This window comes from Parasteatoda tepidariorum, chromosome 12 (genome assembly GCF_982258835.1).
Source record: "Parasteatoda tepidariorum strain Cologne lab strain chromosome 12, Ptep-v5.0, whole genome shotgun sequence".
NCBI classification, from domain to species: domain Eukaryota; kingdom Metazoa; phylum Arthropoda; class Arachnida; order Araneae; family Theridiidae; genus Parasteatoda; species Parasteatoda tepidariorum.
The window spans coordinates 56,609,182-56,627,544 of NC_141766.1; the positions used below are offsets into that span (position 1 = coordinate 56,609,182).

Sequence of the window (18,363 nt, forward strand, 5' to 3'; positions counted from 1 at the left end):
ATTTTTTTATTCTTTTTTTTTATTATTCCAATACGCTTTCTTTGTTGGACTTCACACAAAGAAAACACCCCATGCATGCTAGAATATCCAAAATGTTTCAATAGAAGTCGAAAAAGAGCAAGTAAACTGATTTTCCTGGATTTTTCCAGTTTTTTCCCATTTTCCCAATAAAAAAAAAATTTTCCTTCGTGCAGGAACCTCCAGAATATTGAAAAACACATTAAAAAAATAATATAATTTAAAATAAACTAAAAAAAAAAAAAAAAAAAAAAAAAATTTTTTGAAAACTTGATCGTTTCTGGGATTCGAACCCAGGACCCCTCCCTCCTGCAGTGAACTTGCTTGTCTGTTGGCCTACCTTCCTGTCCACGGTGATACGTGGTGCCTTCCACAGTTTCGCTACAAAAGCTCCCTCTTCTCATCTTCGCAATATACCTTTAGGGGCCCACTGTGACCCCCCTAATAGAACTATAAAAATTATCTTCAGCAGCCTTGTTTGGACCATAGACCCCTACTTAGGGTTCGAGTTTGAAAATTATAGCTTGATATTAAAGGGAGCTAGGGGGTCTTGAAATTTGAACCTTTCTCGAGCCATTTTATTTTTTTATTCTTTTTTTTTATTATTCCAATACGCTTTCTTTGTTGGACTTCACACAAAGAAAACACCCCATGCATGCTAGAATATCCAAAATGTTTCAATAGAAGTCGAAAAAGAGCAAGTAAACTGATTTTCCTGGATTTTTCCAGTTTTTTCCCATTTTCCCAATAAAAAAAAAATTTTCCTTCGTGCAGGAACCTCCAGAATATTGAAAAACACATTAAAAAAATAATATAATTTAAAATAAACTAAAAAAAAAAAAAAAAAAAAAAAATTTTTTTGAAAACTTGATCGTTTCTGGGATTCGAACCCAGGACCCCTCCCTCCTGCAGCGAACTTGCTTGTCTGGTGGTCAACCTTCCTGTCCACGGCGATACGTGAAGCCTTCCACAGTTTCGCTTCAAATGCTCTCTCCTCTCATCTTCGCAATATACCTTTAGGGGCCCACTGTGACCCCCCTATCTGGCCTATAAAAATTATCTTCAGCAGCCTTGTTTGGACCATAGACCCCAAACTTAGGGTTCGAGATTGAAAATTATAGCTTGATATTAAAGGGAGCTAGGGGGTCTTGAAATTTGAACCTTTCTCGAGTCATTTTATTTTTTATACTTTGTTTTTTATTATTCCATTACGCTTTCTTTGCTGGACTTCACACACAGAAAACTCCCTATGCATGCTGGAATATCCAAAATGTTACAATAGAAGTCGAAAAAGAGCAAATAAACTGATTTTCCTGGAATTTTCCAGTTTTTTCCAATTAAAAAAATTTTTTTTTCCTGCATTCAGGAACCTCCAGAATATCGAAGAACACATAAAAAGATAATATAATTTAAAATAAACAACAAAAAAAAGGAAAATTTTTTGAAAATTTGACCGTCCCTGGGATTCGAACCCGGGATGGACCAATATGAATATGATGGTAACCATCATGAATTTCCATCAAAAACCATCATATTTTCTGATGGTATCAACAAGACTGACCATCACCTCATATTAGGAATTGGAACAAATTTAAGTTGGACCAACATGAACAAAACCACCATGGTATGATGGTATTTTCCGATAGTCCAACAAAAAAATCCATCAAGAACCAACATGGTTTGATGGTAGTTTTTGATAGCCCAACAAAGAAATTAATCAGGAACCAACATATGTTGTCGGTCTCATCTTATATTCCATCAGAAACCATCTTAATTCCTGATGGTACCAACAAGACTGACCATCACCTCATATTAGGAATTGGAACAAATTTATGTTGGGCCAACATAGACAAAACCAACATAGTTTGATGGTGTTTTTCAATGGTCCAACAAAAAATCCATTAAGAACCAACATAGCTTGATGGTATTTTTTGATGGTCCAACAAAAAATCCATTAAGAACCAACATAGCTTGATGGTATTTTTTGATGGTCCAACAAAAAAATTTATCAGGAACCAACATATTTTGTTGGTATTTTTCAATGGTCAAACAAAAAAAAAATCTATCAAAAACCAACATGGTTTGATGGTATTTTTTGATGGTCCAACAAAAAAATTTATCAGGAACCAACATATTTTGATGGTATTTTTCAATGGTCCAACAAAAAAAAATCCATCAAAAACCAACATGGTTTGATGGTATTTTTTGATGGTCCAACAAAAATATTTATCAGGAACCAACATATTTTGATGGTATTTTTCAATAATCCAACAAAAAAAATCCATCAAAAACCAACATGGTTTGATGGTCCAACACAAAAAAATAATCAGGAACCAACATATTTTGTTGGTTTCCAACTTACATTCCATCAAAAACCACTTAATCTCTGCTGCCACCATCAAGACTGACCATCACCCCATGTTAGAAAACCTATGTGTGTTGATGGTTTCCAACTTAATGTCACAAAAAAACCATTTTATTCCTTGGTACCATCGAGATAGACCATCACTTCATATTAGAATTTGGAACAACCTATGTTGAACAAATATGAGCTAATCCAACTTTGCTCCATGGTTTAACAAAACACAAATGAACGAATTCCAACAACAATCATACTAATTCTTGATTATACCGTTAAGTCTAGCCTTTACCCACATTTCAGTTTATTTGTTGGTACATAAAAAACCAATATATATTGCTGTTTTCATTATGGTGAACCACTAAGTACATCGTAAACAAAATTGGCTGGTTTCAACCATAACTTTTCACAATCCATCTATTTTTTAATAAGCATGATTGGAACATCTTTACGTTAGTCCAATTTACATTTGAAAATTATAAAGTTTTATTTCATGGAATACTATGTCAATATCAGCTATGATTATGTAGAAGTTTCATTATAATATTGAAATTAAATTAAGCAAAATTAAAGCTTGAGACTCTAATCATTTGGCGGACCCTAACTTACAGAAAGTTTTTTCCTACATTTAAAACAATATAGCATTCCATAATTTATTTTTAATTTAACATTAAGATTGAATGGAAAAAAAAATTTCCTATAGTTTATAAATACAATTTACAAAAAATATATAATAGATTTCAAAAAATAGAATTTTGATAAATAAAGACAAACATGTAAATTGAAAACATTTATTTAAATACATTTAATACATTTATACTTTTAATAATTTTTTTTACACATATAATCTACAAAAGTATTTGACATACATCAATGTTGAATTTCAATATACAATATTGATAAACTTCGTTCCCATAAATTCTCGAATTATAACTGCAAAATAAAAAAATCAAATTAAAACACATTCAAATAAATCACACAATCAAATAAACAAATGACAGTAGCTGTTTGCTTATTTTTATGCTGAAAATAATAACAGGTCTGCCAGCTTATATGTATTTTAAAAAATATTTTATAAAGTGGTGGACATTTAAAAATCAAAGCTTTAAAAATTTTTGTTAAATTTGCCAACAGCCTTAAAACAAAAGACCTAGAACAAAATTGCATTGCATATGAACGAATTTATGAGTATTGGCATGGAAAATTGGTTAAAATAAATAGAAAATAATATCCTAAAACATAAACTTATGTAGCACTAGAATAAATATTTGAAAAAAAGCGTAGAACGATGACAGTCCTGTAATAATAATGAAAACATATAAAATAAATATAGTCCTGGGTGAAAATATTGCATAATTTTTAACACTAGAAAAACTGAACATTGCTGTATACCTTAAAAAGACTGAGGGGGTTAGTGATTAGACATCCAAAATCTTAATATAATTATTTAATAAAAATATATTATAGGCTTGATCATTGAAATTCTGTGGTATTTCATTCTAATTAGTTAATGAAAATATTTGGTTAAATTAAACACTGTATTTTTAACATTTTTCTATATTGCTAAGGCATGAATGATTAAATAAGCACTTAAATTGGAACAATTTAAGGAAGGTCAGAAATACTCAGCACTTTCAGTAAGTTAGTGTTTGAATGAACAAGTACAGCATCTCTTTAATTTTTTTTCAATCCTAACTTATTGGAAATTCTCTCCTAAAACCAAAAGTAAAATTGTTTTCTTTTGCTAAATGTTTACTTATTTAGTTATTAAACATTTAAATTCAAAAAAGGCCTCTGTAAGTAATGCAATCAAAAACGATTCCTGATTCGTTATGAGGCCACATGTGCTGCCTCCATCTGCTAAGGCTATTTTAGTTTTGATATCACTTACATCATACCATTCTAACACCTTTTTACTGAACTAAAAAATCTTAAATATTCAGAACTAGAAACTTTTGTCAACTATTAACAATGTTTCAGTGGGTACCATTGAATTTTAACATCATAAAAATACATTATATCAAACCCACATTTTCATTCAGCTACATTAGGGCAAAATTTTTAATACAGTTAGTTATTCACCATGTGAAATAGTAGGATTTAATCACAAAAAATCAAATGAAAGCTAGAATGTATTGGGTTTCATAGCACAGCTATTGTAAATGAACGGCAGATGGACAAGTGTGGTATAATAAAATTATGTTTACAGAAAGTATGTTTCTTGCTTAAAAAAAACTTTACAAATGGTACAAGAAAGCAAAAAAATATGAAAGGGGTTCATTTGGCTTCTTTTGTCTTTCTAGAGTTAAATTTATAAGGGAAAATTGTTTTAAGGCAAAGAAGTAATCAGTAAACAAAACAATTAGAAGTTTAACAGTAGTAAAAATATGATTTCTCTCTTATTAAAAAATAAATAAATAAAATTACTATAAAATAAATTATACATTAACTATTCCTCAATAAATATTAGCAATTAGGAAAAATTATTTTCGATGGATAAAAATAAAATATTTCATTGATTAATAAGAGAAAAAAAAGACATCTAATTTTGGCTCAACCAAATATTTGCTTTGTTATATAATATTTAAGCTTTTAAAACTGTGTAAACCTTTAAATATTTTATACTTGTAAGCAATTGAAAACTATAATAAAAATAAACTAAATAATGAAGAATTTAAATGTAGTACCTTATTACAGTTTATTGGAATGTGTTTTAAAGAATAAAAAATTTATATAAAAATTTGAAGCCAATTTTCCTATTTTAAATAAGATAGAAATTTAACAGACGAAATATAATCTTTAACCCATTTCTTAAAAGTTGTTGAATATATGAAAATAATAGGTATAATTATTGCTATTGCTTGGAAGAAAGTTAAAGATTAAACATTAACAAATTACAATTCTACATCTGTTTAATAAAACTGTTGCCCTGCATTAAAATGCAATATACAGTGAAACCTCCAGGAAAGATCACCTCTATGTAGCGATCTCTATTTACAACCACTTTAGGGAGGCAAGGTATTTTTTCCATGGACTTTAGCAGAGACCATAAAAACCTCTCCCAGCAATTGGGCGAAATCTCTGCACAAGATGAGGAAAAGGTCAAATAAGGAAACACAATAAAATATCAAAACAAATAAGTAGTTTAAAATGTATTCTAAATATTTGCTTGGTTTTTATTTAAAGAATTATTTCTGATGATCTCTCAGATATTTACAACCTCATGTTGTAGTCAAATTGCACTAAAGACGATAATTTAGTAATCAGAGTTGAATGATTTATTTTTGATTAATCAGTAATTTTTGTTGGATAACTTTTAGTTATTTTAAGTATATAAAAAAAGTTCATTAGAAAAAACTCAGCATCTCAAACAAACAAATCCCTTCTCATCTTTTACAGCTGATTTTTATGAAGAAAAAAAATTAAATGCTAACTTAAAAACATAAGTTTTATTTATTTAAAATAACTATACCATACATAGTTGGTACATTTAGTTTCACACATAATTATATTAGAAGGGATTATTTCTATTAACGTAAAATTTTATTCACCCATCCAGTTTTCACGACATCAGCACAAGGAACATTTCAATACCAAGAGAATGACAGTCTATAATTAAAATTGTTTGCGAAAACCACATAACTTTGAGTCGATGAAGGTAACACCTCTAAGAACGACCAACCTTCATTCCCAAGTCCATTTTATCCAGTGTTGCAAAAAACCCACCTGCCCAGGTTTTACTGGGTAAAACCCACCCTGAAGTGGGTTTTTCCAAGATTGATTTCTTTTTTAATCCTCTGTTATATTAAAGAGCTATTCTATTGAAATATTTATGTAGTCTAGCCTAAAAAAAATTTAACCTATAGCGAAAAAATTGTGTTGAAGACTGGAGAGTCACCTTGCTGACTTGATTCGACTGTATGGCCTTTGATTAGTCAATGCCATTTATTCGCTTTCTATGCAAATAAAGAATGTTTCTCAAATATTTTTTAAGATTAAAATATAAATAAAAAGTAATCCTGTGTTAAAATAAGTTTAAAATGTGTGATGTATGTGAGTACATGTAACATTTTCTATCGTGATGTCAGAAGAAACTTTCACATCAATTTATTTGTATTAATTATCTATATTAATTATCCATATGAAGCCAATTTATAAAATTAAACTTAATATTAAAATAAGCTTTTTTAAAATAAGATACTTATCCCTGTCCTTTCTTTTGAAAAAGCCCCCTTGAAAACATAAAAAACCCAGAAAAGCCCAATAGAACCCAGAAAAGCCCAATAAAACCCAGAAAAAGCCACCCGGGTTGGGTTTTCTACAAAAACCCGGGTTTTTTGCAACCCTGATTTTACCGAGGAACAGAGAGTGGTCTCTTCTGAGAGGTTTTCATTGTATAATTATGTCCATTATGTGAGATGCAATTCTTACTAAGTTCGTTAATTTTTGCAAGATTAGATTTCTAACAAATTATGAAGTCTTAGAAATAAGAAATACAAATTCTTAAGTCCAGAACAGTAAGCCAGAAAAATGACTTCAATGCTCCAAAAATTATTAGTAATAAAATAATAAGGTTGTCCTAAACGAAGACTTTAACAAAAAAGCAAACGATCAGTTAACTAAATACAAAATAAAATATTCAACTAATTATCTGGTGACAAAATTGTCATTACATTCGAATTTTTCAAGAAAATTTTAAAAGACAAAATAAGTAAAAAAAAAAAAACTAAAAATAGTGGTAGTGACAACAGTAAGAAAAAATAGGACACATTAAAAATATTTATTTCCAAAAGAAATGTCCAGCGTTTGACTCAGCTTATAATTTCTTTAACAGAATTTTCTTTTTGTTTCTAATGCTACAAAAAACGCACAACATTTTTTTAAAAATCTTATTTTAAAAATCATTTCGAATATTGAGAAACAAAAACATTATAAATTATTAGAAATGAAATGAGGCTTTAGTAATGCTACAGCTTTGGCCAGAACCACTAACGCCCGTATTCACCAACACGGATTACCTTCGGGTAATCTATGGGTAAGAGTAAAATCACGAGTTTAGTGCGAAACGTTATTCTCCAGCCGAAATTTCGCCAAACTCGCAGATTTCATCGACAGTTCTGACTCTCCTGGTAACCCTCCGTTTTCGCCGAGTTATCGGAGGGTAACCTATTCACGAGGAGCTTGTAAACAAAAAAGATGGAGGCTTCTATCGCTGCCTTTGAGCTTGAAGATCTTGAATTTCTTGAAACTGTTGAAAGAAGGGAAAGATATGTCCCAACTATCAGAAATAATGACCTAGAAGAGTTAGATGAAATAGACTTTTTTGAAAGATATCGTTTCTTAAAACCAACGATTGAAGAACTGATCTCCAAAATTGGCAGTAAGTTGGAATCTGATACAGATAGGAACAATGCTTTAACTCCGACGGAAAAAGTTTTAACTGCTGTAAGATTTTATGCATTTGGAAACCAGCAAATTAATTTGGGAGATACTCAAAAAATGAGCCAACCTTCAGTCAGCAGAATTATTAGCGAGGTATCCCAATGTTTAGCGGAATTGAGGCCACAATACATTTATTTACCTCAATCAGAAGCAGAAAGAATGGAGGTAAGTTTTTCAGTATTATTATTTAATTATTTTATATTAGTTATTTTTTTTCTGTTGTCTTTTTTATTTGATACAAACATAAACAATGTTTACATTACATTAAAACTATTTCACCAGTAGATAATTTCTTTCACTTCTGTTTTTGACAGATTATATACACACATCTTTACCAATATTATTGTATTTTAAAAAAGAGTGAGACATAATATTTTAAAATATTACTATAATGTACATTGTTATTTTTAATTACAAAAACTGAATATAAATAGAAGAAAGAAAATATATTTGAAATTACTTATTTATAAATTATGCGATATATTGATAGAAATTTTAAAGCTTGTTGATTTATGCTATGTTTTATCACAGATATAAGAATGATGTTAAATTTAGCCAAGTAATCATGCTTGTTAAACTTTTATTATATTATTATTTTACTATTAAACAGTTTAATTCTTATTTATAAGGCATGGTTCAATTTTTCACCTTATTCTGGTTCCAACAAAGCTTTGGGAGTTCAACATACTTCCAATATTTTATACCTAATTTTTATTTTAAAATAACTAAGGTTTTTTTTTAATAAGTATGTGTCCAATTTAATAAATTTATTAACAAAATTTATTTAGGATTTTTTTAAGTACATTAAAAAATTACTTTACAAACAGTTACTTAATAAAACGTAACAATTTATTGAGTTAATTTAAAGCATGCATATTAGGATGTGGCAAAAAATATTACAATTATGGCTAAAAAGTAATTAAACATATTAAAACTTTTTGCGCCTTTAATTCATAAAAGTGTTTTGGTCAATCCTAAAGTACATGCTACTTGTGGCAATAACTAAAGAATTGTCTAACCTCATGAATTTTTTTTTAGGTAAGCCGATCATTTTATAGCAAGTTTGGATTCCCGTCTGTGTATGGGGCGTTGGACTGTACCCTAATTCCTATTTTAAAGCCTGGAGGGCCACAAGCCGAAACCTTCCGCTCAAGAAAAAAAATTTTTGCATTGAACGTTCAATCATTGGCAGATTCAGATCTCTTCATTCGAAATATTGTAACAAGGTGGCCCGGAAGTACTCATGATAGTACTGTCTTCGACCATTCATATTTGCGTGCACACTTGGAGACTGAAGTACCATTCAAATACCATGTTCTGGGGGATAGTGGCTATCCATTAAGGCCATATTTGATGACACCTTTTTTGCACCCAACTGGAGCAAATCAAGTCAGGTATTAGCTTGTATGCTTATGATATATTAGTTAATTATAATATTAGACTAATTAGTTAAAATATAACATTTTGTTGTTGAAATTAATAAATTTGTGAAATCTTAAACTGTGTAATTAAGAAAAATTCATGAATGATTCGGTAGTCATTCGTATTAACAAAGATAATCAGCTTGAATTTAATAACTAAAAATATTTTTCTACAAATTTTTTGTTTATCGCAAACAGTTTTTAAAATCGTCGTAGATGCAATTACTTTATCCCAATGTTCTTTTTCGCAAGAGAAAAGTTTAAACTTTGAGAACCTGATTCGTGAAACGTAGTCACATTGATGATACCATATGTAGTGTTAATATTCCCTTTTAAATAAATCATTATTCTTTGTGTTTCATCATTTATAATTATAATCAAAACAATGTAATGATAAAATAATCAAAACAATGTAATGATACAAGCATATGTTTGATTGACCAGTTTATGCATGATTTAATTTTTCTTTACATGTGCAACTTAAGAATGTAAATGTCAGGTTTTCTGAATTGTTTTTGACAAGTTCTTTTTCTCAAACATTGTCTAAAAAACTTAAATTTTAGTAGTTTAGATGGCATACACCCTTCTTTTCTCTTGTCTAGTTTTAAAAAAAAAAATTTGAAAGAAGAAAGGGTTTCAGGAATGTATGCTCTTATTAATGTATGCTAATGCGAACCTTACAATTGAAATATTAATTTTCGACGACTTAAATCAATAATATACGAAGACATTAATAATTTAATTGTAAGGTCTTCATTAGTTTACATTTATCACAGTGGAGAAAAGTTTAACTTTTGTATTAAACATATTCGATACGTAAATAGAATGCTTCGCTTTGATATATTTGTCGCTGTTCATCTGGATATGAAGACAAAATTCCATGACAGGAACACTTTAATTGTCCACTAATCTTCAGATTTCCTGCTATGTTTTAAAATACTTTATTTGTGAAAACTTTTAGCTTGGGGGGCAGCTGGCCGCCTTAGGCGGCTAGTTGTTAATAATTGTTTTATTTTCTTATGAGTAACATGTTCTTTTTCCTATTATGTCCTTTTATTTAAATCGTAAAAGAAAATTTGCAAAAATTTCTTAAGCATGTAAAACATTTGATTTTAACAATTATATTTTATGTTTAATATTAAAAAACAAGTATGTGTAGTAGTTAGATAAAATACTAAAACTTTTATAAATTAAAATTTGTAAAAGGACAGTTTTTCAGAATTTGATTTTATGAAATCACCATTTTACAAATCGGACTTTTGTAAAAGGAATGTTTTTGAAAAGATTCCAATTTACAACAAACTTCATGCTACATGTATATTAAAAATTGCATATATTAAATTTTGTTAGTAAAGTATAGGATGTAAATAGAATTAGCTGGTTAATAAAGAAGTAAATTATTTTCTCATATAGTGTTTTTCCTTACAGATATAATTCTACACATGCAAGTGCCCGCAATGTTGTAGAACGTCAGTATGGTATTTGGAAGCGGAGATTTGCCTGTCTGGACGTACCTTTTAGGTGTAAGTGACAGCATGTGCAGAAAAATCATTGTCGCCACTGCTGTCCTTCATAACTTAGCTCTGACGATGGGTGACCATATTGAAGAGAAAAAAAGTGTTAGTGACGACGATGTCAGAAATAATACGCATCAATTGGCTGGAATCACCAAACGAAATACAATTGTTACAAATTTTTTTAACTAATATTTTTTCTATATATACATGTAAACTATATCTTTCAAATTAATTTGCTGGTTTTCAAATGCATAACATCTTACAACAGTTAAAACTTTTTCCTTTGGAGTTAACGCATTGTTCCGGTCTGTATCAGATTCCAACTTACTGCCAATTTTGGAGATCAGTTCTTCAATCGTTGGTTTTAAGAAACGATATCTTTTAAGAAAGTCTATTTCATCTAACTCTTCTAGATCATTATTTGTTACAGTTGGGACTTATATTTCCCTTCTTTCATCATCTTCAAGAAATTCAATTGTTTGCTTTATCGAAAAATAATTTTTAATAAAATGTAATGTTTAGTTATAAGCTTCTTATACTCATACTGTAAATAAATTGTTTCTTTAATTTTTTTATTATTTAATTCTGTTTATTTATTGTACTAAAGTGTTTTTTTAATTACTGTAAATAAATTGTTTCTTTAATTTCCTTATTATTTAATTCTGTTTATTTATTGTACTTAAGTGTTTTATTAATAACTGTAAATAAATTGTTTAATTTCTTTATTATTTAATTCTGTTTATTTATTGTACTAAAGTGTTTTATTAATTAGTGTTAAAGAGTTATGAGTAAGATAAATTGAGTAAAGAATTTCTATTTGATCACAATACAAGTTAAGCATCTCATGTTTTAAAGGAAATAAGAAGAAATACAATATGAATTAAATATATATTTGTTTTTACATTACATTTTATTTACATTAAGATTGGTTAGGTTTTAAACTTTTAAAATATTCCTCTTTAGCAACGAGCATTCTATATTTCTGTTCTTCATTTCGCAACTTTGCAAATTCTATTTTCATTTTCAATTCATGTTCTTTTTTTAAAATGTCCATCTTGAGCTCGTGCTCTTTAGCGTCTCTCTCCATCTTCGCCTGATGCTCTTCTTTACGAAGAAGAGCTTCACTTTCAATGGCTGCTTTTCTTGCCTGTGCCCCATCTACCATAGCTTCTGCAGCCTTTTGCGAAGCATTTGGTCTTCGCCTTGGCGTAATCAAAACTTTTTTCGCCAAGGGAACTTTTTTTGATGTTACATTCACTCTTTTTATCAAAACTGATGATGCAACCCTATCTTCTTTCTCTTCAACTACCGGGTCTTCCGAGATCTCTGGGGCAACGTAGCTTCCAGTGGGGGAATTGCGAAGTCCTCTGCTGCTATCGTTTCATCTAACCCTTGTTCCTAAAACATGCAATAATCAAATTTTATAACAAATACTTATCAAACTTATTTGTGTGTTTTGATAAAAATGAGTTTTGTTTAAAACTCGTGTTTTGCATAAACTTATGGAAATATTGGAACATTTAATAAACATTATAAATTATGGGATCTTATAATGATTATCAAAAAATATTTCATTTTTAAAATTGATTATAGTTGTATACAATAAAAAGCATATCTTAATCTGTTATTATTATAAATATTTGCAGAAATAATTTAAATCTTGTCTTCTTTTAAATTTATAGTATTTTTAACAATTTAAATATGAACTGTTTAACATTTTTGCAAACAAACTATTAAACAACAATAAAATAAATCAAAAGTTCTTGGCATAACTTAAGTATACTATAACATGAGCAGGTCAAAGGCTTTTTTTTTAATACATTTAATTTTAATTAACCTCTATCCAAATAAAATAGCAAAAGTAAGAATTGTTATTTTAGCGTAGAAGTAAGAATCGGTTAAACAAGCCTTGCATGTGTATATATAATCTGAAAATTATTTATGTTCTGTTAAGCTTTGATAAAATATCTGAATAAGCAGGTTAGATGCTTTTATTATTTTTGCTCTTGATCTGGCTTTATATTGATGAAAGAAAGTGAACGCTAACAGCAAAATAAGAATAAAAAAAATAATAATTACTGGAAAATCATCTTCACTGTCAATCACATCTTCAGTTCTGTTAAACTCAAAAGTAATCGCCTCTGAAGAATTTTCCTTTTGTGCTGAAAATATAAAAGCATAATTTTTATAGTATGCAATTGATAAATTTTATTACGAAATAATATTTAATATAGTTTCTTGATTAAAGTGTAACTAAAAAATCTGATTCTGCACATTTTTTCCATCCTAAGTCCATAATATAATACTAAGTCCATAATACTAAATTTATAAAATTGTAATTAACTTCATTATATTCTGGTCTCGTTTGTTTAAACATGGCACCTTGGATAATCTTAATCTTTTAAAATTTTCCATAATAGATATTATTTAGGTTCGATATTTATTTTCATAATTGCTTGCAGCTGTTCGAATTTAAATGTTGGGTGAGAAGTAATAGCAACTTCTTGTGAAATACAGAACTCTGGGTACGGTGGTCCACTAAAACCCTGGGATAGGTTGGACCATTAAAAATAATTGTATTCATGTTAATAATGTGCATTACATTTATGTTTCTTTAGAAGTCAAAATGTCATTAAAAATTTTTTTTAACAATGCAAATTACACAGGCATTTTAGGAAATATCAGGCATTTCAATACACAGCTATTGGTTAAAATGTTTTGATTACTTAACTTCAGCAATAAATTATTTTTAACTATTATGTCTTATTTTCTTATGAAAGTATTAGTGCTAAAAAGAAAATATTTTTTAGTAAAATTCAATAAGCAATAGTGTGCAGTATGAATTATTAGCTTTATATTTGAAGACGTGTATTTTATTAAACTTTAAATATTGTTTCTTCAGCAATAAATTATTTTTAACTATTATGTCTTATTTTCTTATGAAAGTATTAGTGCTAAAAAGAAAATATTTTTTAGTAAAATTCAATAAGCAATAGTGTGCAGTATGAATTATTAGCTTTATATTTGAAGACGTGTATTTTATTAAACTTTAAATATTGTTTTTTAATTTTAAACTAAAAAGAATATAATGAAAGTACTGTATCACCTAACATTTATCTTTCAATGTTGTATCTGAATACATTTTTGTTACATGATCCAATGTACCCCATGAGATGGACCAACCTACTCTAACTCGGGACACAGTATTTAAAATCTTTTTAAAAATTTAACATTAAAAAATTGTTACATGTGCATTTAAAAAAAATTACAAATCAATATAAGTAAGAGGTTCATCATATAAAATAAACAAAAATTAGTGTTTTTTTTATTTTTTGCTTTTTGCGAAATAAAAAAAATTAAAACTGATTGAACTTCCAAAATTAAACTTCAAATATTGATTATTAAAAATTAGTGTTAGTTTTCTATATTATAAAATTATTTTCTTGATATTATTTTTAATATATTAATATAGTATTTTATTCATAAATATAAAAAAATAAATTCATGATTAGAGTTAAGTTAAACTATCAATGTTTGATTTTAAAGAATATTATCTATTAGTAAACATTGGAATATATTATAACTAATAAAGTATTTTTAAAAGTGAAACATACCTTGAGAATCTTTTATAAAGTTATTGTACTCCGAATCACAATCAATATCTTCTTCTAATGGGTTGGTTACAACTCCTATGGCTAAAAATTTTTCATCCATAGGAGTGGTTTTCAGCATACTGCCTCCTCCTCCTGTTTTGTACAGTTCTACCTTATCGGCAGCTTTGTTTTTTTTGGGCGATTTTTTTCATATTTTTATATTTATTTTGGAGTTGAATTTTTGTTCTTTTTCTAACTCCATTAATTGCATTGAATTCAGTCGTTAATTTCTCCCACGCTTCTTCTTTTTTGCTATTAAAGTGAGCATTTGTTATTTTGCAAGCAATTATATGTTTGTAATTGTCGATTAAATTACTCAATATCTCCGATTCGTGATCGCTGAAAACTAATTTCTTCGATAACGACATTTTTACTAAGATGAAATTCGAAAGCTCACGCTAATATGCGATACTCACGCTAATTTGTTTATGCACGTGTTTATATTATATACAAAGTCACATGGTTTCACCTTGCCCAATCAAAGGCCTCTTTATATTTCCTGCAAGTGTTAAGCTCGAGTTGTGAAATCCTCTGTTGAAAACGGTTGGAGAATAAAAAGCGAGGGTTAATCCGAGAGTAACTCTTAACCGTGGATATTCCGATCCCCGAGTTACTCTTGAATTTAACTCGGCGTGGTGAATACGGGTGTATGTGACTGTGATTTGCAATTTTTTGAAAATTTTCCAAATAACAACTCTTAATGCTATGCAAAAAGTCAAATTAATACTTATGTCAGATATCGAAATCTCGTATATTTTAGAAAGTTTCGAGTTTGACATTTTTAGATACACAAAAATCACTCCTGATTATGAAATAAAAATAGTTATGAAATAAAAGTTAGACATTATAAAAAGAAGTTTACACATTTAATTGAAGAAAAATTAAAAAAACTTCTTAATTCTAAATTTTAAAATGAAAATGATTATTTTTTGCACTATCAAAACTTACCCATCCTCTCAAACAGATGAATCCTAATGATCTAACTAACTAAACTAAATCCTAATGATCAGCAGATTCTACGTTCAAATGTTCCTTTTAACTCATCCAAAGTAATGAACTGAAAAGAAAGTAATAGAAAAAAATAAATTGCATTTTGTTGCCCTAAATAGGAAATACCTTGTTTAGAATGGAATGAACATTTTAAAAGAAATATTTATGTTTACAACAATTTTCAGCAAATTATGCTCGTATAAGGATAATAAAATGGTAATAAATAATCTTAAAATTGTAGTAAATTTTCAGTCACTTTACAGAACGTAAGCAAAAATGTGAATATGGGTATCGCTATCAGAACATTTGTCTTTCATACAATTGATAAAATGGCAGGAGTGAATTTAAAGTAGTTTCATAGTAGTTTAATTAAAGTAGTTTAGTTGTTAGATACTTTATCTTTAACTGCTTTACATAATATAGATGTGTGCATTGTGGATAACAAAAAAGCTCACATCAAACTATCAAAAAAGATTGGGAAAACAGAAGATCATAACAATAAAATGAAAGAAAAACAAAATTGCTTATTAATGTATAGAGCATCACTAGTGTTGTAGGATACCAGTCTTAAAATTTAGTCTCAAAAGTTACGTGCTCAACGACTTAATTCTAAGATTCGGGACACAAAGCCTTATTGCAACACTTTGGGCTACCTAAACCCCTTTCGAATCTCGATCTCAGAAGAGATTATCTCGTGAGATTCAGTCAGACGCATAAACATATGTCTTTCCATGCGACGGAGGTTCAGGATTTTGGAACTTTGCCATATGCACCGAGTGTTTGCGTACGACAATTGCATTCGCTTCTGAATGACGATCTTACACCAGAGACTAAATTCAAAAGACTTTCAACAGCATTAATCATAATTATTTTATCCATCATTTTCTATGTTACAAATATCTTCCAGATAACATCAATAAAAAATTTATTTACTTTAATTCCCACTGTTTATGTTAAAGACCAAGGGACTGTCTAGGTTTTTCTGAGAGGTACCTGTTTCGTGAAAATTTAGAAATAATTTGCGAAAATTAAAAATTATATTAAAAAATCAACATAAAAATATGGATTTATCATTTCGTATGAGACACAAAAATAAAATTTTAAGAAAAAGTACTTTGTGAAACTACCGCATTTCTTTAAGTTGAATTGTTGAAGGTACCGCTAAACGGTAATAAATTTGGCTTGGACAGACCTCTGAAGACAGATAATTTTATCAATGTTCAGTTATTATTTATTTTAAACAGTGAATCAATTGTTTTCAAAATTGAATCTGAATAAATTAGGGAATAGATAGCGGTTAGATAGAATCTGAATAGATATCGGTTTATTTTTTATAAAAAGGGGTTGATTTATTGGTATCAAAGTTCAGGCAGAGCCTTCAAAAAACGATTAGAGAGAATACTGATGGTAGATGAAATAATAATAGAATTTATGATTTGTCCCCAGCCAATTTATAGCTCGAGTTCCACATAATTTTTTAATAAACATTGCACTTTTACACAAGGAGGTAAAGAATAAAAATAAATGGATATTTCAGTACCATGATCTGTGGAAGTATAATCGCCAAGTCTTGAAATTTACGGGCAGTGTCCCGTGAGAAACAGAAAAAAACATCACTGAAAGGGACCAACTCGAAAGGTATAACTCATAGCCATTCCCGGGCAAACATCTACGTGTTACTTTTGAAAACATTAACAAGTTTAAAATCTACTTGGTACAGATCACTATACGGAAATATCCCGTATCAATTATCTAGAAGAAAAGGTACTGAAAATATAATAATTAAAAGAATAAATAATTGTATAAAAACTTACGTGATTGCACCGGCACGAGGGTGAACAGTCAACAAACAATAAGAAGTTGAGCTGATATTTCGCTGCTCGCCCCAAACGTAAAATTTGAAAAGAACACTTAAGTACCATTCACACTGCACTCCTGATTGCGATTGACGCAGGGTCGAATGTATAGAAGCAACAAGAAAAGCTAAAGAAACATGCACACCAAGCGAATGCTATTTAATATATGAAGCAAGAATGCAAAACTTTTTGTGAGAAATTTAAGCATACTCTGGAATTTTAACGAAGCAATATAAAGTGTTTTTTTTTTTAATTCATTTTCTATTAAAATATCTTTCGGGGTTCGATCCTTGACTCAGCCAAGACCCTCCGAGTGTTCATGCCATGTACAATCTCGTAAAATCGGAGGAATCGAAAGTCTTGTATTCGGTCTCTTAGCTATACCATGGGTACAGGGATATAGAGAAAATTTATAATCTGAAAATAGAAGCTGAAAATCCTATCATTAGATCGAAAGTTATTCAGAGTTATGATTTTGTGTGTTTACATCACCAACAAAATATTTAAATAATAAATTTAATAAGTATTTTTTAAGTTTTTATCTACTCCTTTGCAACTTTAAAATTCAATATATTAATCATTGCAATTACTATACATTATGGATGGGTGGTCTAATGTAAACAATAACAAGCGTCCTTAAACCGGAAGAAATTTAGAAAATTTCCGGTGTATCCCTCCACTTATGTTATGACTACGAGGCGATGTGTAAACAAGCCTAATATTCTATGCAGTTTTGTTATTGTAACTTGGGTTCAAATCTAAACATAATTGTACCATTCATAAGAGCTTTCAGAAATGTATTGATTCTCAGAGGTTGTAAGGCCAAACAAAATTTTGGAAAGTTAATATTTCATTGTGAATAATTCTTAAGGTTTGCCATGTTTTGTATTTTATCCCTTATTTGGCTACATTTGAATAAAATGTCGCCAAAAATATCTTTAAAAATATCTTTCTAAGTTAGCCTAATTAGAAAATATTCTAATGATTATAATATTAATATGATAATGCTGAAGTTTAAAGGCTGAAGGAAAGAACTCGGTACATGTGAAATACTGCAAAAGATATGATGCAATAATATGATGGCGCGTTTATTTTTCAATCTGCGGC

At 29.0% G+C, this 18,363-nt stretch overlaps 1 protein-coding gene and 1 long non-coding RNA gene across 6 annotated transcripts; one reads left to right on the top strand and one right to left on the bottom strand.

Moving 5' to 3' along the window:
* Positions 1-3,154: 3,154 nt before the first annotated feature.
* Positions 3,155-17,321, bottom strand: LOC147801099 (uncharacterized). Of its 5 annotated transcripts, none has more exons than XR_015430978.1 (4): positions 17,215-17,321; positions 15,359-15,467; positions 12,837-12,919; positions 11,627-12,155 (listed from the first exon to the last, which is right to left on the bottom strand). It is a non-coding gene; the product is annotated as an uncharacterized LOC147801099 (long non-coding RNA). The 5 variants fall into 5 exon arrangements; XR_015430979.1 differs by lacking the exon at positions 17,215-17,321 and adding an exon at positions 16,941-17,199; XR_015430980.1 differs by lacking the exons at positions 11,627-12,155; positions 12,837-12,919 and adding an exon at positions 3,155-3,310 and having other exon boundaries at positions 17,215-17,314.
* LOC122270713 (putative nuclease HARBI1) lies at positions 7,574-11,246 on the top strand. Its single transcript, XM_087155751.1, has 3 exons — positions 7,574-7,984; positions 8,858-9,213; positions 10,669-11,246. The coding sequence occupies exons 1-3, from the start codon at positions 7,574-7,576 to the stop codon at positions 10,769-10,771; spliced, it is 870 nt and encodes a 289-aa protein (XP_087011877.1). The 3' UTR covers positions 10,772-11,246.
* Positions 17,322-18,363: the final 1,042 nt, after the last annotated feature.